Here is a 22,603-nt window from a genome sequence, read left to right on the forward strand (position 1 = left end):
AGGCGGGACTAAAACCCGAAAGTTGTAGTCCCGCCTCCTTCCTGGCAGCTTAAGGAAAATCTACCCCAGTGATTCCAATCGGACAGTGCACAGGGTGGGGTGATAGCAAAGTGAGAGTCCAGAGCTTTTCTTTACTAGTTAATGAAAACTCATTGAAAACCTTATTGACCACAATAACTAATGCCTCCAGATCGCAAGAACATGAAAAACAGGTTTCTATTTTCAAAAGACAGATTTTTAGGGGACACGCTCCCTTATTTGTGTGTGGGGGTGAGGGGAGAAAGAGGAACAACATTTTGTGAAAAGTTTCTTCCATGAGAAGAGGGTGAGGAGAGAATAGAGGGCAGATCTTCTGCATCATTGGGTTCCATAGAAAAGTAGCAGAGGGGAGAGTACCAATGTGTACTATAGTCTGTTGCTGATAATTCAAGGGTTTTTTCACTTTGAAAACTGGATTATTATGTCATTTGAATTAAGCAATATAAATCGCACAGCAAAGTGGGGCAGAATGCTAAAAAATTAAATTATCAGATGATTTGAATTCAGTAATTTTGAATTGCGAGCAGGCTGTGCCAGCATCGCCTGCCGTGTCCCCTGGAATGAGGACGAAAGGAATTTGTCGGTGAGCAGTGGTCAGAAAAACAAAATCTTAAATTGGCTTTTAACCCAACCGTACATCTGGATGTTATTCCCTCACCTCAGCCCTTTCTGTTTTGTTTGGGACATTTTTGTCACGTTTTGCGGAATCCTTTTCAGCTGCATGTGTGTCCGCGATTAATATATATTTCCGATATACGTCCTGTTACTCTGTGGTGCTCTGGTGTGAACTGAAGCATTGCTCGCCCAGCCTTCTCGGCCGTGAGGCTTTGGGACACTGCACTGAGCACCTCTCTGTGGACAGCTGTCTGCATCACTGATGCGTGTGGATCTCCCTGTAAATCTTGATCCTAGAATATGTCATTTCCCCCCCCCCCCCGCCGGATCCTAGCAGACTTTAATGGTCATCACTTATACTGATGTATGTCTGGGGTGAAGTGTGCAATATGGTCTGTCTGTGTTTGAGCAGCGGGTTTGCAATTGCAGATCAAGCTGGCGAAAGACAATGAGGTATGAACCTGGATACTCATCAGAGACGTGTCGGTGCTGAGGAGTAATGGGACGCAGGTGTGCTGGAGTGGAAGCCCAATGAGAAGGAAGGAAAATCGAAGGTGGACAGTTTCACCCCACCCCCGCCCACCCAGTGTAACCGGCCAGCTGTTTGGAGTGTGGTGGCTGTGTTGTGTCTGCTGGCCTCTGAATGGTGAAAATGTACCGACAAAACAAGTGACTACACTTCAAAATGAACTCGTGGCCTGCGAAGCACTTTTGGGCATCCTGAGGTGGTGAAAGCTGCTGTACAAACGCAGATTCTTCCTGATCGCAGACACACCGCCACAGGTGCCCCGTGCTGCTTCATAAACACAGAAAGGAGGGGAAATGGGAGGCTGCGACACTACCTTGGGCACTTGCCAGAGTTGGTTACAGAGCAGCAGTGGAAGCACATCTCCTGCCTGCATCCTTTGTCCCAGAGTACGACCCCTGGTGCAGGGAGACCCAAAACAGATGGGAATGTAAATAACATCCTAGCGCATCAAAAAAAAATGAAGAATAAACTGAGTAAACGAGACTCCGTGCATTTCCTTGTTACGATCCAGTTTGCTCCACCATTCTCACCCGTGCTGACTCTTGCTGGGATACAGTTCCTTGAACATGGAGCACCCTCCTCTGCTTCACCAAGTGTGTGAGCGCCTGGGCCAGTGATTCCCAGCTGGTGGTTACGGCTATTTGACTATGGAAGGACTCAGTTGGTGCCCACAGATGCACATTTTCCTGCAGGGGTTACTGAACGGATATTATTCCCCCTTTCCCTAGCCCCGGGGTGCAGAGGCCAGCTGTAGCGGCCGTTCTCCCGCTCGGGCTGAGATTAGGTAGCAGCACGGACCTGTGATCAAGAGGTGGGCCCTTTCAGGTCTGTGTGGCTCAGCTCTGCAGCACACTGTCCGTTTACCCGCTCAGTCATTAGTGGAGGTGTTTCAGAAGTGTTTAATGATCCTGGCAGTGAGTTGACATGCACAGGCTTTATGCTGCTCCCTTGTGAGCACAGATTCTTGCAGCACATCGGCATCTCTCTCCCATCCCCCTCCCTCACCACCTCCACAACATCTGTTCTGTCAAAGACGCCGTCCACATGAGGACTACATTGTTCCACATCGTACATCGTGTTGCGAAATCAGCGCTTTTTCCAAGAAATACAGACTACTTTTGTTCTGTTTTGTACGGAGTAGGTTGTAAGCAGACTCAAAATGAGCTTTTTGTACTTGGCCACATCCTGCTCCCTTGTCCATTTTAATCTTTTTTTTATTGCAGCTTATTTTTCTTTTTTTTACAAAAGTTATTCAAAGTTGCCAAGTTTTAATTTTAGCTATGAGCTAAGGAAATGATGTGCTGCCCACAAGATTATAAAGACAGGGTGTTGCGTAGAGTATTTTATTGTGGTCGTATTGCAAATCTGTGCTCCTCGCTGGCTACAGCCTGTGCTCAATATTGCCAACAGTAATTTCTGGACTAAAATGTCTTATTTTAAAATGCCAGTTTGATTCCTCTGCTGCACGGTTCATCCTTGTGGGTGCTCCCTATGGAATTGGCACTGACTTGACAAGCCAAGTCATAGCGGTATACCGCTGCCCACTTTATACTGGCTGTGTTGAATCTGTGCCTCACCATGTCAAGGATTGAGAAGTAACATGGAATGCAGCTTATTCAATAGATAGACTTCCAGTTATATAGCAGCTTTCACAACCTCAAGGACGTCCTAAAGCGCTCTACAGCCAGTGACGTGCTTTTGAAGTGTAGTCACTGCTGTAATGTAGGAAACGCGGCAGCAAATTTCACATAGCAAGGTCCCACAAATAGTAATGAAATAAATGCCGGATCATCTGATTTAGGTGTTGGTTCAGGCATCAGTGTTGGCCAGGACACCGGGTAGAACGCCCCTGCTCTTCTCTGAAATAGTGCCGCGGGATTTTTTATGCCCACCCGAGAGGATAGACGGGGCCTCGGTTTAACATCTCATCCGAAAGACGGCACCTCCAAAAATGCAGCACTCCCTCAGCACTGGAAGGGAAATGTCGGCCTTGCTTTTGTGCTCCAGTCTCTGGGGTGAACCCACAACCTTCTGATTCTGAGGCGAGAGTGCTACCCACTGAGCCACGGCTGGCACCTATTCAATGGCCTCAAAGTGGGGGGGAAATGGCCGAGTTGCCTGGTGCTCTATGGGAGAGGAGCTCCTATAATGAAGTAATGCTGAGAACAAACATAGCAACATCTTTAAAAATCACAAACTACAACAATGTGGGAGCAGATTTTCCAATTGGGCGACGGTCAGGCGTTGTGTTATTAGCACCTGCCCAACCTTTAATGTGCTGAACCTGCCTGAGTTTGATACTGGGGCTAAAAGGGTTAAATTATGAGGACAGGTTGCATAGACTAGGCTTGTATTCCCTTGAGTATAAAAGATTCTAGAGTGATCTAATCGAGGTGTTTTAAGAGGATTAAAGGATTTGATCGGATAGATAGAGAGAAACTATTTCCTCTGGCGGGGGAGTCCAGAACAAGGGGGCATAACCTTAAAGTTAGAGCCAGGCCGTTCAGGGGTGATGTCAGGAAACACTTCTTCACACACACGGTAGTGGAAATCTGGAACTCTCTCCCTCAGAAAGCTGTTGAGGCTGGGGGTCAACTGAAAATTTCAAAACTGAGACTGAGGTAAGGGTATTAAGGATTATGGAACCAAGGCGGTAGATGGACTTAAGATACAGATTAGCCATGATCTAATTGAATGTCGGAACAGTGTCGAGGGGCTGAATGGCCTCCTCCTGTTCCTATATTCATTTTATTCTGTGGAGACAGCCTCAATTACATAGTATAGGTGGGCTCCTATCCCATATTGCACCTGACAGTGGGAGCTCATGCGGAAGGGGTCATGGTATGTAAACTGGGTGAGGGATAAATTTAAAGGGACTGTCACCTTTTGGGAATTCAGTCCCGCGCCGTTGCCGGTCCCGTGCCGTCGCCTCCTGCGCCATCACCGCCCACGTAGTTCTGAGGGAGTGCTGCACTGTTGGAGGTGCGATCTTTGTGAAGCCCGTCTGCTCTCCAAAAAAATCATCTGGTCATCGATCTCATTGCTGTTTCTGGGAGCTTGCTGTGCGCAAATTGGCTGCCGCATTTCCCACATTACAACAGTGACTACATTTCACAAGGTTGTACATTGGCTGTGAAGTGCTTTGGCACGTCCTGAGGTTGTGAAAGGCAGTGTAGAAATCTTTCTTCTTTTCTTACTGTGTAGGCTCGGCCCAGCAACACGAGAAATGGTGACTGAATACCACTGTCCTGATCATTGGGCATCAAAATGCCTGAATGAAAATGACAGCAGCCATCTGTAATTCTCGGCTCCCTCAGGCCTGTGGGACGCTGCCCATTAGTGTGGTGGTTGCTGCCACCTCTAGCCACCATCCTTGCTGCAGGTTTCTATATGCCCAGCGCTCCTGCCACTTAAATCATCCAGGCACGGCCGTGCTCAGTGCCTCTCAGTTGTCAGATGTTATGTTACGGTAGATTGGACTCCTCCAGGGGTTTGGCTTGAACACTTGCTGACTGACAAAAAAATGTGAGTTTTTTTCAGTTATGCTGATCAGAATATCAGCCTCCAGCATTTGTTTTCTCTTTACAGCCAGGGAATTCCACTCAAAAATCCATCAAAATGTACCATTAAGAATATGTTTCTTCATAACAGTAGAATGCTCGCGAGTGCCAAACTATCTTGCCCTCGTTGTTCCAATAAGTATATGAACAGGAGTGGGTCATTTGGTCCTTTGAGCTTGCTCCACTATTCTGTTAGTCATAGCAGCTCTGCCATTTTAACTATAGTTCCCTGCTCTTTCTCCTTATCCTTCACTAAGCTTACTTCTTAATTAAGTCTCTACCTCCCTTTTAACCACCTCAGTTGATTCTGCATCTCTGGCTTTCTGGAACGATGCATTTCATATTCTCGTGAGCATTCGTGCAAAGGGATTTTTCCAGGATTCGCTTTAACCAGCTTGTTTCTAAATTCAAGGGCATGTTCCCTCTTTCTGAATCCCCCCCCCCCCCCACTAGAGGGAGGAGTCATTCCCTGCCTACCCTGTCAATTCCTTTCATCATTTTGAGCTTCCCCGATCATCCCTTAACATCCTCGTCTCTAGGGAATGTGTCCCAAAATCTACCTAGTACCTCATAATATCTCAGTCCCTTCATCCCAGGAATCATCCTCGGACTAGCCATAGAGTTTCACAGCACAGGAGGAGGCCATTCGGCCAATGGCGCCTGGTGCCGGCTCTTGAGTTCTCCACTTTGTCTCGTGTCCCTGCCCTTTCCCCAAACTCACATGTTTCTTTTTCAGATCTTTATTCATTTCCCTTTTGAAACCTCTTCTGGATTCTGCTTTCACTACCGTTTCTGGTTGGGCATTCCGTGTCCGAACAACCTTCTTTGTACACAAAAATCTAACCTTTCCTTTCATTCTCTTTGTTGACTATCTCAGATTCGCGCTCTCTAGTTACTGACTTACCAACCAGTGGAAATCATTTTTTCCCGATTTACTTTTATCAAAACCTATCATTAATTTTTTTAACTTTCTCCATCAGATCTCCTCTGAGCATTCTTTTGTTGTAATGAAAAGCACCCTAGCCCATCCTCCATAATTAAAGTTTCTCATCCTTAGTGAACCTCTTCTGCACTCTCTCCATGGCCTTGGACATAAAGCAGGACATCCAAAACTGGACGCAATGCTCCAACTGCAGCCTAACCAATGCCTTGTATCGGTTTAACTTTATCTCTGCTTTTGTACTCTGCACCCCTGTTTATAAAGCTTCATCAACTTGTCCGCCCACTCTTAAATATTTACGTATCTGAACCCCCTAGTGTATATTTCTCCTCCTTATTCATCCTCCCAAAATGTTGCACACCTCCACATTAAGTTAAATTTTAATTTTTACCTGCCTAACTCACTCGCCTGTCACCTGTCCTCTGAAGTGGCTCTTCACAGTTCACACACTCCCATTTTTGATATTGTGCCCCCTATATCCAAGAATAGAACTATTTATACACCTCCAATTGGGAAAAAAACCTCCTATTCTCTGTTAGCTGCACATGAACATACTTCCTATCCAGGCTACCACACCTCCTTTAATACCATATACCTTCATTTTATTGATTAGCCTCCTATACGCACCTTATTAAAAGCCTTGTCAAAACCCATTCTCCGACATGGCTTACCTTTCACAATTCCATGCTGGCTGTCCTTGGTTAACCCACGTCTCTCCAGGTGGATATGAATTTTGTTCCATATTATGGCCTCTAGACACTTACCAATACTGGTATAAGGATGACGAGCCTATAGTTACCTGGTTTATCCCTTTTATCTCCCTTTTTAAACAGAGGTGTTACACTGGCAAACCTGCAGACTTTCTCAAGTCCGTATATCCTTCCTAATTTGGGATGCCCAAAAACTGAACAAAGTATTCTGAATGAACTCTGACCAGCGCTCTTTTTTATAATTGTGGTATCCGTTCCTTTTTGTTTCAAGGTTTATACCTTTTGTGATGAAGCACAGCCTCCGCTTATCCTTTGATTGTTTGTTTGCACCTGCAAGCTAGCGTTTAATAGCTTGTGTAGCTGAACCTGTAAATCAACAACAACAATTTGTATTTATATCGCGCCTCTAATGTCCCAAGGCGCTTCACACGAGTGTTAGAAGACCAAAAATTGATACCGAGCCACATAAGAAATTAGGGCAGGTGACCAAAAGCTTGGTCAAAGAGGTAGGTTTTAAGGAGCGTCTTAAAGGAGGAAAGAGAGGTAGCGAGGCGGAGAGGTTTAGGCAGGGAATTCCAGAGCTTAGGACACAGGCAACAGAAGGCACAGCCGCCAATGGTTGAGCGATTATAATCAGGGATGCTCAAGAGGGCAGAATTAGAGGAGCGCAGGTATCTCCGGGGGGGGGGGGGTTTATGGGGCTGAAGGAGATTACAGAGATGGGGAGGGGCGAGGCCATAGAGGGATTTGAAAACAAGGATGAGAATTTTGAAATCAAGGCGTTGCTTAACCGGGAGCCAATGTAGGTCAGCGAGCACAGGGGTGATGGGTGAATGGGACTTGGTGTGAGTTAGGACACGGGCAGCTGAGTTTTGGATGACCTCAAGTTTACGTAGGGTAGAATGTGGGAGGCCAGCCAGGAGTGCATTGGAATAGTCAAGTCTAGAGGTAACAAAGGCATTGATGAGGGTTTCAGCAGCAGATGAGCTGAGGCAGGGGCGGAGACGGACGATGTGACAGAGGTGGAAATAGGCGGTCTTTGTTATGCCACGGATATGTGGTCGGAAGCTCATTTCACTGTCAAATATGACACCAAGGTTGTCAGCAGCCTGTTTCGGCCTCGGACAGATGCTAGGGAGAGGGATGGAATCGGTGGCTAGGGAACGGAGTCCTTTATTCACCCATCCACACCCTGCTAGTGCCTCTCCATTTAGATTGTACTCCCATCTGACAATTCTTGCACCTAAAGTGTGCCTCCTCACTCTTTTGTTACGTCGATTTGTCACCTGACATTATTCTGCACATTTGCTTAATCTAGCTGCCTTTTTGTAATTTTTCGAGGTATCTTCACAATTCGCCATACCTCCCAGCTAAGCACCGTTGCTCACTTGGACAGGCATCTCCAAATTCCCAACTCCAGGTCATTTATATATACAGTGAAAAGCTGCAGGTCCCAGCACCAAATTGCAGGTGCAACTGAATTGAGAGAGAAAAAGATTTGACTCACTGTGTGTGTGTGTGTGTGTGTGTGTGTATTTTTTTATTATATATATAGGAGAGGCACTGAAGCTGATGAGTTGGGTTTCTAAGGGCTCTCTGGAGACAAGCAACCGTGCACAGCGAATGCCCTCCGGGGGGGTGGGGGGGTGCTGCTGTATATCGCCAGTTGCCATTTTGTTCTGGCTCTAGGTGGGCTGGGCCTTCAGCTTATATCCACTGACAGACCATAAAATCTGTTGGGATGTTCTACATTGCTGTCCTATATGGACTTTCCCCTTAGAAGTTCGGGGAGGGGGGGTGGGTGGGCTGCAGTCCAAAATGTAAATTTCTGAGCATGACATTTAACAACCGCAAGTGCAGTTGCTTCAGTGTCCTCAATCTGCTCCACGGTCTGAATGGGATGAATTCAGAGCCCCAATAGCTCTTTAACATTCTAAACAATACAGACACCAACCTAGAAGGAACCTTTTTTTTTAACGTTCTATACTATGCTGCTGATATTGAGATTTAATCACACTAAAAGATCAATTGTAGGAGTCGCTTCCCTGCATATATAGAGGGCACAAAGCGTTTTGCCAGCAGGGAGCAACTTAATATCAGTCTATGTGCCCTGAAAAGGCCCAAGGCAACACCATGGGAATATTAAAATGCCACCGACTGCTCATGTTTCCCACCTTGCACTCTCTGTAAACGTGAGCTCATCCAAAACTCTGCTGCTCATATACTAACTCGCACCAAGTCCCGTTCACCTATCAGTGCTCGCTGACCAGATCCCGGTCCAGCAATGCCTCGGTTTTAAAATTCTCATCCTAGTTTTCGCCCCTCCCAATCTCTAACCTCCTCCAGCCCTACAACTCTCCGAGATCTCTGTAACCTCCTCCAGCCCTACAACCCTCCGAGATCTCTGTAACCTCCTCCAGCCCCACAACCCTCCGAGATCCCTGTAACCTCCTCCAGCCCCACAACCCTCCGAGATCGCTGTAACCTCCTCCAGCCCTACAACCCTCCGAGATCTCTGTAACCTCCTCCAGCCCCACAACCCTCCGAGATCGCTGTAACCTCCTCCAGCCCCACAACCCTCCGAGATCGCTGTAACCTCCTCCAGCCCTACAACCCTCCGAGATCGCTGTAACCTCCTCCAGCCCTACAACCCTCCGAGATCTCTGTAACCTCCTCCAGCCCTACAACCCTCCGACATCTCTGTAACCTCCTCCAGCCCTACAACCCTCCGACATCTCTGTAACCTCCTCCAGCCCTACAACCCTCCGAGATCTCTGTAACCTCCTCCAGCCCCACAACCCTCCGACATCTCTGTAACCTCCTCCAGCCCCACAACCCTCCGAGATCGCTGTAACCTCCTCCAGCCCTACAACCCTCCGAGATCTCTGTAACCTCCTCCAGCCCCACAACCCTCCGACATCTCTGTAACCTCCTCCAGCCCCACAACCCTCCGAGATCTCTGTAACCTCCTCCAGCCCTACAACCCTCCGAGATCGCTGTAACCTCCTCCAGCCCTACAACCCTCCGAGATCGCTGTAACCTCCTCCAGCCCTACAACCCTCCGAGATCTCTGTAACCTCCTCCAGCCCCACAACCCTCCGACATCTCTGTAACCTCCTCCAGCCCCACAACCCTCCGAGATCGCTGTAACCTCCTCCAGCCCTACAACCCTCCGAGATCTCTGTAACCTCCTCCAGCCCTACAACCCTCCGAGATCGCTGTAACCTCCTCCAGCCCTACAACCCTCCAAGATCGCTGTAACCTCCTCCAGCCCTACAACCCTCCGAGATCTCTGTAACCTCCTCCAGCCCTACAACCCTCCGACATCTCTGTAACCTCCTCCAGCCCTACAACCCTCCGACATCTCTGTAACCTCCTCCAGCCCTACAACCCTCCGAGATCTCTGTAACCTCCTCCAGCCCTACAACCCTCCGAGATCTCTCTAACCTCCAGCCCTACAACCCTCCGAGATCTCTGCACTCCTCCAATTCTGACCTCTTGCGCATCTCCAATTTACTTTGCTCCACCATTGTCGGCCGTGCCTTCAGCTGTCTGGGCCCTAAGCTCTGGAATTTCCTCCCTAAACCTCTCCGCCTCTCTACCTCTCTCTCCTCCTTTAAGACGCTCCTTAAAACCTACCTCTTTGACCAAGCTTTTGGTCATTTGTCCTAATCTCATGCAGTTCGGTGTCAAATTTTGTTCGATAATGCCCCTGTGAAGCACAATGGGACGTTTTACTTGTATACATTTAAGGCGCTATATAAATGCAAGTTGTTATTGTTGATTCTCTCTAATGGCAAGTTTCCATTTTAGCCGGGAGTCTAGGTCAGGAAGGGAGGAGGAGCACAGCGCGAGGAAGAGAAGTCAATTGGCAGAGGGCTCACCTTGTGTATCCCCTAGTGGCCAATCTTAAACCACAATAGCTTTGGACCCCTCCGAAGAGATTGCCTGTTGCCTGGGTTGGAACATGGTGCATGATGTTGGGAGATCGACCTAAAGTAAAGGACGGGCTGAAAGAGTATCTGTTAATTAACGAGAAAGTGGCCATTTCTGAAGAGTGACGACAGAATGAGGACCTGTGATCCTAACCATCAGATTGGTTTCCCCCTCGCTGATCGTTAGTAGAAAGTGACTTGCCGTGGGCAACAAAGAAAATGTAATATCAGGATTCCAACACCTTGTAATGTCACGACACCTTGCTCGCGGTCTGGTTTAACATTCATGACACGAATAAGAGACTAAAAGGTCACATTTTCCAGCTGCGAGGTGTTGGTCTCTGGGACTGTGATACAATAATGACAAAAACGGTGTTAGCCGAGGTATTTGCGTTTTCAAAATAGCACCGCTACCAGAAAAAGGTGAATGTCTCCTGTCGCAAACACCTGACGGGTTGGCCCATCCTCACATCCAAAATAAGGGCACTTGAGAAAGAACTAGCTTGCTCCGTCTGCGTTCCACAACTTTCATTAACAGCAGCTATCTGGTAGTAAGCGAGGTGATCGATACAGTTACGCTATTTACTGAGAATAACGTTGAAACACAACTTGGGGCAGAAAACACGGTTTCACCAGTGTCGCCCACATCCTGAGAACAAATTTTTAAAAATCTGTTGGGTCTGAGTCTGATGCTCCAAATCCACTCCATGTCCAAATTAAGGAGTCAAAGTAGAGCACGCGTTGGTGCATTGGTCCATCCCTTGACACCTTCAGCCTGTTTTATGTGCTTGGATCAGTATGTATTAACGTGCTGCAGATATCTGGTGGTAGAGCATTAGCACTGCTTTCTTGGATATATTTCCTATTCGGGTGTCATTGGATACTTGGTTCAGTCCAACACACAACATTTTATTATCTCAGTTGGAGAGGTTTAACATCATGTGCCCAGTTTGATCTGTCTAAACTAGAAGTGTGAACCAGCAGTTCCAGCACAGAGAATGCTGCGGCACCCAACCCCGGTTTGACTCTCTGCCTCCACACTGCTACCTGTGGGTGAGTGAGACTGATGGTAGTGACGTGCTCCCATCACTTGATTCAGTAAAATGCTGCACTGTGACATTGGGAGACTCGGGTTTATCCTCAAAATGATGAGCTTCCCACACCGTTGGGGCGAAGCGCCTAATGAAGGCCTTCAGGATAGGAGGGAGGGAGAATCGGAGAGCAAGTTATAACGGCACACAGCATTTGCAGATGTATTTGCAAAGAACTGGGAGCAAGAGATCAAACACACTCTCGGCTAGGAAGTAGTGCACGCAAGGGTCCAAGAAAATGTGAGAATTTTTTTTTCAAATCAAGTTTAAAATTGTGGCCTACAAACAGAAACCAAAAGCAATTAGATATGGTGATTTTTTTATGCAACGAGTTGTTGTGATCTGGAATGCACTGCCTCTTTGCATCTGTGGAAGCAGATTCAATAATTACTTTAAAAGGGAATTCGATAAATACTCGGCGGGGTGGGAGAAGAGCAGGGGCATGGGACTAATCTGATGGCCCTTTCAAAGATGGACAGAATGGCCTCCTGTGTTGTCTCCTTCTATGATGGTGTGTTTAAACAGCACAGCCTGTTTATTTTGTTTGTTTGTCGTTTCGTTCAAACTTTCATTTATTTTTACCAGTGACGCAGCACATTAAAGAACTCCAGGAAAGGAAAAATAAGAAGAAATTGAAATTGCGAAAGAAAGCAAAGCCTTGTATTGCGGATGCTGATGGTAGGGTTTGATGCTGAGAAGCCAGCGTGTCTCGGCCTAGTGTTCAGCTGCATGTGCTTGTGCTGCTCCTCCTTCAGCTTTGCACCGTTCTAAGATGCAGTACAATGGCCACAAGGCAATAGGATGGAAAAACCGCCTGCTCCAAAGAGACACAGCCAGGGTGTGAAACAAACCTTGATTAGCCGGCCCGCTAGTTTAAGGTATTGGTGAAAGGTTTCGGATTTCCTGAGACAAGCGGTCAGATTTTATCTCCTCTTTGAGACAGCCTTTGATATTTTTGTACATAAATTATTTTAAGGAGATAATTTTACCATTATCTCTCGTTTTTTTCCCCAAAAAGGCTAGAAGTAATTATAATCATTCGCCTTTTTCTACCTTGTGTCCTTCAGCTTCAATTAGTAGAATGAGGGGGCTGAGGTCATTCCAGGTTTAATGGCTATTCATATTTTTGCATATTCGGGCTCAGTCACGTCTGCGCTTAAACAAAACCAGAAACAAATACTCTCTCTTTAAATCAGCGAAAATGGGCAACAGGTAGAAAGAGTATTGAAGTTTATCGCTATTTATTTTTAAAGAGAGTACTGATGGGAAGATGCAATTCACAGTTTAAGTTGAAATCATTTTCCCATGTGATGAGTTTCATTCTCTGACACTCAAATTCCTGATTTTATTTCTGGTTTGCTCACCCAAGAGACACGGAAAGCAAAGCGGAATTATGAGAAAGGCATTTCAGAAATTACTAAAAAGAGTAATAAGGTATTCTACAGATACAACAATGAGAAAAAGGTGCATTAAATGTGAGGTGGGATTCCCGAGAATAATGAGTTAGTCGCAGATCGATGGAAATTGGCAGGGATTCGAAACAACAACAACAACGTCTGTTTATACAGCGCCTTTAACGTAGTAAAACATCCCAAGACGCTGCATAGGAGCGTTAGCAAACAGAATTTGACACCGAACCACATAAGGAGAAATTAGGGCAGGTGACCAAAAGCTTGGTCAAATAGGTAGGCTTTAAGGAGCGTCTTAAAGGAGGAGAGAGGGGTTTAGGGAGGGAAGTCCAGAGCTTAGGGCCTTGGCAGCTAAAGGCACGGCCACCAATGGTGGGACGATTATAATCGGGGATGCAGAGGCCAGAATTGGAAGAGCGCTGATATCTGGGGGGGTTGTGGGGCTGGAGGAGGTTACAGAGATAGGGAGGGGCTGATATCTGGGGGGTTGTGGGGCTGGAGGAGGTTACAGAGATAGGGAGGGGCTGATATCTGGGGGGTTGTGGGGCTGGAGGAGGTTACAGAGCTAGGGAGGGGCTGATATCTGGGGGGGTTGTGGGGCTGGCGGAGGTTACAGAGCTAGGGAGGGGCTGATATCTGGGGGGGTTGTGGGGCTAGCGGAGGTTACAGAGATAGGGAGGGGCTGATATCTGGGGGGGTTGTGGGGCTGGTGGAGGTTACAGAGATAGGGAGGGGCTGATATCTGGGGGGGTTGTGGGGCTGGCGGAGGTTACAGAGCTAGGGAGGGGCTGATATCTGGGGGGGTTGTGGGGCTGGCGGAGGTTACAGAGCTAGGGAGGGGCTGATATCTGTGGGGGTTGTGGGGCTGGCGGAGGTTACAGAGCTAGGGAGGGGCTGATATCTGGGGGGGTTGTGGGGCTGGCGGAGGTTACAGAGCTAGGGAGGGGCTGATATCTGGGGGGGTTGTGGGGCTGGCGGAGGTTACAGAGATAGGGAGGAGGGGCTGATATCTGGGGGGGGGTTGTGGGGCTGGCGGAGGTTACAGAGCTAGGGAGGGGCGAGGCTATGGAGGGATTTGAACATGAGGATCCCTCCATGGCCTTAACAAATACTTTGTGTCAGTGTTTACAATAGAGGTGGGTATTGGTCAAGAAGGCAGCTTTTATACTGGGTTTAGTAGTGTATCAGTAAACCTGCCGAATTCAGTGAGGCCTGTGGTCAGGAAGGCCGGGTTTTTTTTTAATGCAACTCGGACTTCCCAGCTGGCAGCTTCAGTGAAGCCGGCAGGTTTACTGTGGGATTTCCATTGGCTGCTGAGACCCGCAGACGATGTTACTTACCAGCTGGCAAATCTCTCCATTGACTCACCAAAACTGCAGAGTTACTTATCGTCGTGTCTCTTCTCCCCCCGATGGGCCAGTGCAGCTTTCTTGGCCCAGCAGCCAATACTCGGTGAGAATGTGAGGCAGAGAATATTAAGGAAGGGGTTTTCACCTTCGGCTTCGTATTTTGGGGGGAAAAAAATCTTCTGTGTAAAACACAAACCTGTGCGGGGAAATCCGAATCCTTTGCGCTCACCTGTCTGTATCCATCCGTTGCTGCATTTTACAGAGTCTCTGCTGCTTCTTTCAGATCTGTGGTGGTTTCGCTGTGGTGAAATAATGGATTAGTAAACGCACTGATTCTGTTCTACTTTGCTCCCGTTCACCCTTTGTTTGTCTCTGTTTAACGTTAACGGCGAGTTGCACTTTGCTGATTCATTTATTGGCAAACATTTTGCCACATTCTCGCATCGATGATTAAACAGGCGAGATAATGTTTTGTCGAATCAGATCTTTGTTTTTTAATCTTTTAACCCTTGATTTTCAATTGAGTGTATTATTAAATTCACAGGCTCTAGGTTTCATTTATTGCTTTGATGAAAGGACTGCGCACACAAGCTGTGCGTAATAACCATTTATACACGAGCTGCCTGGATTGTCAGTTATTCCTTCGTAATCTCTGTAGTTCTGTCACACAAAGCTATCTTCCTGTTTATGTTATCGCAGTTTCTAACCTGCTTACAGTCTGAGTGTGCAAGAATAACGGCCTGGCCCCAGTGTAAATGTCAATACTTGCTGATCGATGGGAGATTTTCTGAGCGTGACGAGTTATCTTTAGGGAAAGCAAAATAGGGGGAGTCGGAAAAAGGCTCTCCATGGAATGATGTTCCCCTCTTGAATGTCCTGTTTTATTTACAGAATAGAATATTAATTGAAGGATGTGCCCTTAGAGCCCAGAAGATGGGGATTTCGCCTGTGCAGAAACGCTCCCTGCTTGCCTCGAGGCAAAATAAGTTTGATTAATATTACTTGATTGATCACCAGAGGGGTTTTAACAGACTCCACAGTGTCCGCCGTGGTCAGTGGGCAGCACTCTCGCCTCTGAATCAGAATGTTGTGGGTTCAAGTCCCACACAAAATCCGGGCTGACACGCCCAGTGCAGTGCTGAGGGAGTGCTGCACTGTCGGAGTTGCCACCTTTCTGATGAGACGTTAAACCGAGGTCCCGTTTGCCCCCTCAGTTGGATGTAAAAGATCCCACCGCACTATTTCAGAGAAGGGCAGGGGAGTCCTGGCCAATATTTATCCCTCAACTAACATCACTAAAAACTGATTATCTGATCATTATCGCATTGCTGTTTGTGGGAGCTTGCTGTGCACAATTTGGCTCCCACTTTCCTACATTACAACAGTAACTACACTTTTAAAGGTACTTCATTGGCTTTAAAGCGCTTTGGGACATCCTGAGGTCATGAAAGGCGCGGTATAAATGCAAGTCTTTCTTTCCCTCTGGTGTTGACGGAGCACATTCTTTGATTTGAATGAAATGGACCATATTGCAAATCGCAGAGAGCAGCCCTTTCAGTTTCCGTTTTATTCCGTGAAGTTTACAGTGTATTAATTGAGACAGCTTTGGGACATATGAAGAAGCACGCCATTCTCTTCCCCACACAGGCCTGATGATCTCTAATGCTTTGCCATATATGTTGTAAGTTCTCTGTGTGCTGGAAGAATCCCTCGGTTAAGGATCTGGGCATTTCACAGAGCAGTAAATATGCGAAATTGGAGTCGTTCTGAATTTATCTTTCTCCACCTTTTTTCACAACTTTACCCCCAACCCCCCCCCCACTCCCCCACAGTGGTCAAACAAACCTTTGTACTTCCCCACCTTGTTGTTCCTCGCTTGTCTCACGGAGGATAGCTGCCTACCCAGCTTCTTCTGTCTGGTCCCAGTCAGTGAAGTGAAGCCATACTTTGACAGGGCAGGGACAGACCGGGCCTGTCACTTACCTAGAGGGCTACCAGTGAATGTGTGCCCCATCCCCTTTGCAAGAGGAAGAGGAGGAGTAAAAGGAAGGAACAAAGATCTCTCTGGGCAGAGCACCGTACACTGATGCTTTCTTTCACTTTGACTCCTGGAATCCAGGCTTGCATTTCTGGAAATTGGACCCGAAAGTTGGAACAGATTTTAGAATCCTGGCTCTGTACATGCATCACTTTTCCAAATCCAGACCAAATAAAAATCTTTGCCCTCTCTGCCACTAGTGACATTTTATCAGCTATTTCTCACAACCCTGCTGATCCCACAATCATTGTATTTTTCAGTACAAAATCTGCTGGTGATATTTAGGTTTTTTTCTCATGATATCAAACAAATAACAGTTCAAAAATTTATTTTTCCACCTATACCCAGTCGATGCCAACTGACTTGAGTTTCTGCTGTGAATGTGTATGTAAAAATAAAGTATCGATGTTTACCATTTACTCTACCGCAAGATCACAAAGAATTACAGGCGAGGAAAGCCATTGGGCCCATCTTACTCATCCATCAAGAAAGACCCCTCATTGTAGCATGGAATTGGATCTCAAATGATTCCAGGGTTTCCTCTTCCACTACTCTACCTGGGAGTCCATTCCATGTGTTGATCACTCCTCGTTTGGGGGGGGGGGGGAAAAGCCCTTAATTTGCCTTCTGCTTTAAAACTGAAGATTCCTTCACACCCCTCTCCCACCCCAGTCCTCGCTGTACGGGTTCTTGGAGCTTGTACAGAAAATTACTCAGTTACGCAAAGGGTCATTACTCTCGTGCTGGAACAATAGAACACTGTCGCACAAAAGAACTAGCTTTGGGCTAGTTGAAAATGGGAAGGCCACTCAATTTTCGGAGTTTCCCGCTCTGAAGAAATAACATTCTGAAAGCCGTGAGGTTTTCTCGATCTCGCAGTCCATTCCCGACATCAGCAGCATTGTACTGTACACAACATAACGCTATTGTTGCTTGGGAAAGGGGGAGGGAGTGTAAGTGGTTGAATTTTAAACTGATGTGACGTGTCCAGTGAACCTGGCCTGTAGATAGTGCTGCAGTCACTATTAATGGAAGTCATTGCTCATCTCACAACTAGTACAATCACTTTAATGTTAAGCTGGCAGCTATTCTCCTCTTACAGCAAAAACCAACCTATTCACTGCTACTTAGACTGAACAATCCCTCTTGCTGACGGTTTCAGGATCCTTTCTTGATGGATGGCTGCTGGTTTTCCATATGAGGTGAACCTTCATGTTGTAGGGACACTTTCCTTTGTCTTTATCTTGCAGTGTAAGTATCAGGGAGCATTGTTTGGGTGTTCAAATTTCTGGAGTTAAGATCATAAGTGGAATGATGGAAGCAAACTTGCACACTTGCTGGAGCTGCCATTCTGCACACAGGCCGGCCAGGCAGACTGCAGCTACGAGTTTCACTGGCGGAATCAAAAACAAGTGGCATCATAAAATTATAGCTGGACCATGTAGGAGGTAAATCAAGAAGCACTTTTTCCACAGAGGGTAGTGGAAATCTGTAATTCTGTCCCCCAAGAGGTTGTGGATGCTGGGTCAATTGGAGCTTTCAAGACCAAGATCAATAGATTTTTGTGAGTTAAGGGTATTTTTTTAATTAGTTTATGGGATGTGGGCATTGCTGGCAAGGCCAGAATTTATTGCCCATCCCTAATTGCCCCTCGAGAAGGTGGTGGTGAGCCGCCTTCTTGAACCGCTGCAGTCCGTGTGGTGAAGATACTCCCACAGTGCTGTTAGGGAGGGAGTTCCAGGATTTTGACCCAGCGACGATGAAGGATCAGCGATATACTTCCAAGTCAGGATGGTGTGTGACTTGGAGGGGAACTTGGAGGTGGTGGTGTTCCCATGCGTCTACTGCCCTTGTCCTTCTAGGTGGAAGAGGTCGCGGGTTTGGGAGGTGCTGCCGAAGAAGCCTTGGCGAGTTGCTGCAGTGCATCTTGTAGATGGTACACACTGCAGCCACGGTACGCCAGTGGTGGAGGGAGTGAATGTTTAAGGTGGGGGATGGGGTGCAAGTCAAGTGGGCTGCTTTGTCCTGGATGGTGTCGAGCTTCTTGAGTGTTGTTGGAGCTGCACTCATCCAGGCAAGTGGTATCAAGGGGCATGGGGACATAGGCCACCTCCCAAACCTGTGACCCCCACCACCTAGAAGGACAAGAGCAACAGGTGCATGGGAACACCACCATTAGGTGAGTGGTGAATACGCCATCACATTCCTGACTTGTACCTTGTAGACAGTGGAGAGGCTTCGAGAAGTTAAGAGATGAGCCACTTGTCGCAGCGTACCCTTGATGAAGTAAATCAGGAAAAGCTACTTCCACTTGTTGGTGAATTGTGATTAGTGGTAACTCACCCAGGGAACAAAGGTAAGCACAACCCTCTCCACCACTCTCCTCTTAAGATGCTCCTTAAAACCTACTTTTGACTAAGCTTTTGATCACCTGTCCTAATATTGCCTCCTTTGGCTTGGTGTCAATCTTTATCTGATTACACTCCTATGGAGTGCCTTGGGACGTTTTACTATATTTTGCTTTGTGCCCAGCCACTCAGCCTGGCGCCAGATGGAGACAGGGGAAAAATGAAAGGGTGAAGGAGGAGGATCAGATTTGTACAGATTGGAAGGTTGTCCAAAGTCTGTTTCTGCGACCACACAGATGTGAAGCAGATGTTTACTCGGCAAGGTACAGAGTCGCTGTAATCAGGTAGTAGTTTGCTGCCACCTTCAACGCTTTACAAGGCAACACACTATGACCTTGTTTTTGGAAAGGAAGCTATGTTTTAGGGAAGTCGAGACCAAGGTCTGAACCTCCAACCATTAATACTGGAGTAAATAAACAAGATTTATTCATGTTGTGGAATGTCCATCAGCGTTTAAACCAGGCCTGTGAAAGCTGTAGGGTATTTGTCCTTGGGATACTAAGGGATCTCGTCATGCTAATACCAATCTAGCCAACCTGGTCTGATGAAGAAAGCTAATGAAAATTGGGCTGCCCTATGTTTTTTTTATCACTGCAGTAGTGTATTGAAATAACAACAAAAAATGCTGGAAAAACTCAGCAGGCCAGGCAACATCCGTGGAGAGAAATTAGAGTCAACGTTTCGGGTCGAAACCCTTTTTCAAAACTGGAAAGGAAATGAAATAGATCGAAAGGCAGGGCTGGGAGAGAACAAAAGAAGTGAAGAGATATTAAGAGGTATTCAAAACCAGACGAGATGGTGACAGGACTAGTGGAGACAAAAGACGGCTCAGATTAGGTGTGAAATGCGCTGGCAGAATGGGAGACAGCTGCCATGTGGGAGAGAGAAAAAAAAGGAAAGGCGGGGAGGGAAAAACCAAAACAAAAGGGGTGGATAAAAAATATAAGTAAAAATGTAATGGGGGCCGATCTGAAATTGTTGAACTCCATATTGAGTCCGGAAGGCTGTAAAGTGCCTAATCGGAAGATGAGGTGCTGTTCCTCGAGTTTACGTTGAGCTTCCGTGGAACAATGCAAGAGCCCGAGTACAGTGAGGTCTGAGTGGGAGTGGGGCGGTGAATTAAAGTGACAGGCGACCGGAAGCTCGGGGTCCCCCTTACGGACTGAACGGAGGTGTTCCGCAAAGCGGTCACCCAATCTGCGTTTGGTCTCCCCAATGTAGAGGAGACCACATCGTGAGCAGCGAATACAGTATACTAGATTGCAAGAAGTACAAGTAAATCGCTGTTTCACCTGGAAGGGTTGTCTGGGGCCCTGGACAGTGGGAAGGGGGGGAGGTATAAGGGCAGGTGTTGCATCTCCTGCGCTTGCACGGGAAGGTGCCGGGCAAAGGGGTGCTGGGCGTGATAGAGGAGTGGACTAGGGTGTCTCGGAGGGAGCGGTCCCTATGGAATGCTGAAAGGGGAGGGGAGGGGAGGGGAAGATGCGTTTGGTGGTGGGATCACTTTGGAGGTGGCGGAAATGGCAGAGGATGATCCGTTGAATGTGGAGGCTGGTGGGGTGAAAGGTGAGGACAAGGGGAACCCTATTGTGGTTCCGGGAGGGAGGGGCAGGGGTGAGGGCAGAAGTGCGGGAGATAGAACGGACACGGTCGAGGGCTGTGTCAACCACAGTAGAGGGGAATCCTCGGTTGCGGAAAAAGGAAGACATGTCGGAAGCACTGGTGTGGAAGGTGGCATCGTCGGAGCAGATGCGACGGAGACGGAGAAACTGGGAGAATGGAATAGAGTCCTTACAGGAGACGAGGTGGGAGGAAGTGTAGTCCAGGTAGCTGTAGGAGTCAGTGGGCTTGTAGTGAATATTGGTCGATAACCTATCCCCAGAGATGGAGACGGAGAAGTCGAGGAAGGGAAGCGAAGAGCCGGAGATGGACCATGTGAAGGTGAGGGAAGGGTGGAAATTGGAGGCAAAGTGAATGAAATTGTCTAGTTCAGGGCGAGAGCAGGAAACGGCACCGATACAGTCATCAATGTACCGGAAGAAGAGGTGAGGGAGGGGACCCAAGTAGGACTGGAACAAAGAGTGTTCAACATATCCCATAAAAAGGCAGGCATAGCTAAGACCCATGCAGGTACCCATAGCAACACCTTTGATTTGGAGGAAATGAGTGGAGTCAAAGGAGAAGTTGTTCAATGTGAGAACAAGTTCAGCCAGGCGGAGGAGGGTGGATGGGGACTGGTCGGGCCTCTGTTCAAGGAAGAAGCGGAGCGCCTTCAGGCCATCCTGGTGGGGGATGGAGGTGTAGAGGGATTGTACGTCCATGGTGAAAAGGAGGCGGTTGGGGCCAGGAAACTGGAAACTGTTAAAGTGGCGGAGGGCGTCCGAAGAGTCGCGGATGTAGGTGGGAAGAGATTGGACAAGGGGAGAAAAGATAGAGTCGAGATCGGAAGAGATAAGTTCAGTGGGGCAAGAACAGGCTGAAACGATGGGTCTACCAGGCAGTCCTGTTTGTGGATCTTGGGAAGGAGGTAGAAGTGGGCTGTGCAGGGTTGGGGAACTATGAGGTTGGTGGCCGCGGGGGGAAGATCGCCAGAGGAGATGAGGTCAGTTCACACCTAATCTAGAGCCGTCTTTTGTCTCCACTAGTCCTATCACCATCTCGTCTCGTTTTGAATACCTCTTAATGTCTCTTCACTTCTTTTGTTCTCTCCCAGCCCTGCCTTTCGATCTATTTCATCTCCTTTCCAGTTTTGAAAAAGGGTTAGACCCGAAACGTCGACTCTATTTTCTCTCCACGGATGTTGCCTGGCCTACTGAGTTTTTCCAGCATTTTCTGTTGTTATTTCGGATTTCCAGCATCTGCAGTATTTTGCTATCATAGTAGTGTATTGAAGGTCGGTTCTGACAAGTGACTTCTAATAATTACATTGTATTTGCAGAAAGTATTCATAATCTCTGACAAGGATGGTACTGGTTGTACAGTACATGACTAAACTATCAGTTGTCACACGATGTAACAGTACAGCAGAGTGTGTTTAATGTTATACACACTCATTTGCACTCTCTTGTACAGTACATACACACTCTCCCTCACACACGCACTCACTCTCTCCGACTCATTTTTAAATAACAGTATTTTCTTAACTGGGTACCAGAGTTTAAGCCAACTTGGTGCAGCTCATGAATGACATAGAAGAGCAAAGGATGGAGGAGAGAGGTTGCCTTCCACCACCAGTTTTCTCTTCAGAAGGTGTTAATTCATACACTGCAGTAACCCTCCATCCTCAACAATGACTGCTTGACAGGTGAGTAGGGAATCACAGAACAAACATGATCCGTTTCTCTCCTGCACGTTCCAGGAGAGGTCACTAATTATCACTCGGCTTTTGTTTAACCCTCCTTAACCCAGGAATACTGAGGTCGATTGTACTACCCTTACTGTCGTCCCCAGATGGCTCGGTTGGCAAAGGCAGCCACATAGAACAGAAGATCCCACCCTCAGCCTTGTCTGTGCTCAGTTGGCTGATTTCAGCGAGGGCGGTGCTAAAAATAGGCCTTATGGAATCATACAGCACAGAAGGAGGCCACTCGACCCATTGTGTCTCTTTGAAAGAGCTATCCAATTAGTCCCACTTTCTTTTATTTTTAGTTTAAACAGAGGCCCAGTCTGTAGACCATGAGCTTAGTGCTGGGTTTGAGGACCTGGTCTTCAAACACTCTCTTCCTCAGGTGACCGAAGGCTGCACTGGCACACTGAAGGTGTTGTTGGACTTCGTCATCGATGTCTGCCCTTGTTGACAGTAGGCTCCCGAGGTATGGAAAGTGGTCCACGATGTCCAAGGCCTCGTCGTGGATTTTGATAATCGGGGGGGCAGTACTGTGTGGCGGGGGCAGGTTGGTAGAGGACCTTTGTCTTACGGATGTTTAGTGTAAGGCCCATGCTCTCATACGCTTCGGTAAAGGTGTCGATGGTTTGGAGTT

At 47.4% G+C, this 22,603-nt stretch overlaps 1 protein-coding gene across 3 annotated transcripts in view; it reads left to right on the forward strand.

Moving 5' to 3' along the window:
• arhgap39 (Rho GTPase activating protein 39) overlaps nt 1-22,603 on the forward strand; it is a 549,348-nt gene that overhangs the window by 395,013 nt on the left and 131,732 nt on the right. For 2 of the 3 annotated variants that reach the window (XM_085987363.1, XM_085987365.1), the window contains exon 6: nt 12,005-12,097. The exons of the other annotated variant lie outside the window; for it this stretch is intronic. In XM_085987363.1, the coding sequence (XP_085843489.1) occupies nt 12,005-12,097 (93 nt within the window). The remainder of the gene's footprint in view (nt 1-12,004; nt 12,098-22,603) is intronic. 3 annotated transcript variants of the gene reach the window in all.

This window comes from Somniosus microcephalus, chromosome 5, assembly GCF_052327205.1.
Source record: "Somniosus microcephalus isolate GS21.2 chromosome 5, FLI_Smic_1.0, whole genome shotgun sequence".
NCBI lineage: Eukaryota > Metazoa > Chordata > Chondrichthyes > Squaliformes > Somniosidae > Somniosus > Somniosus microcephalus.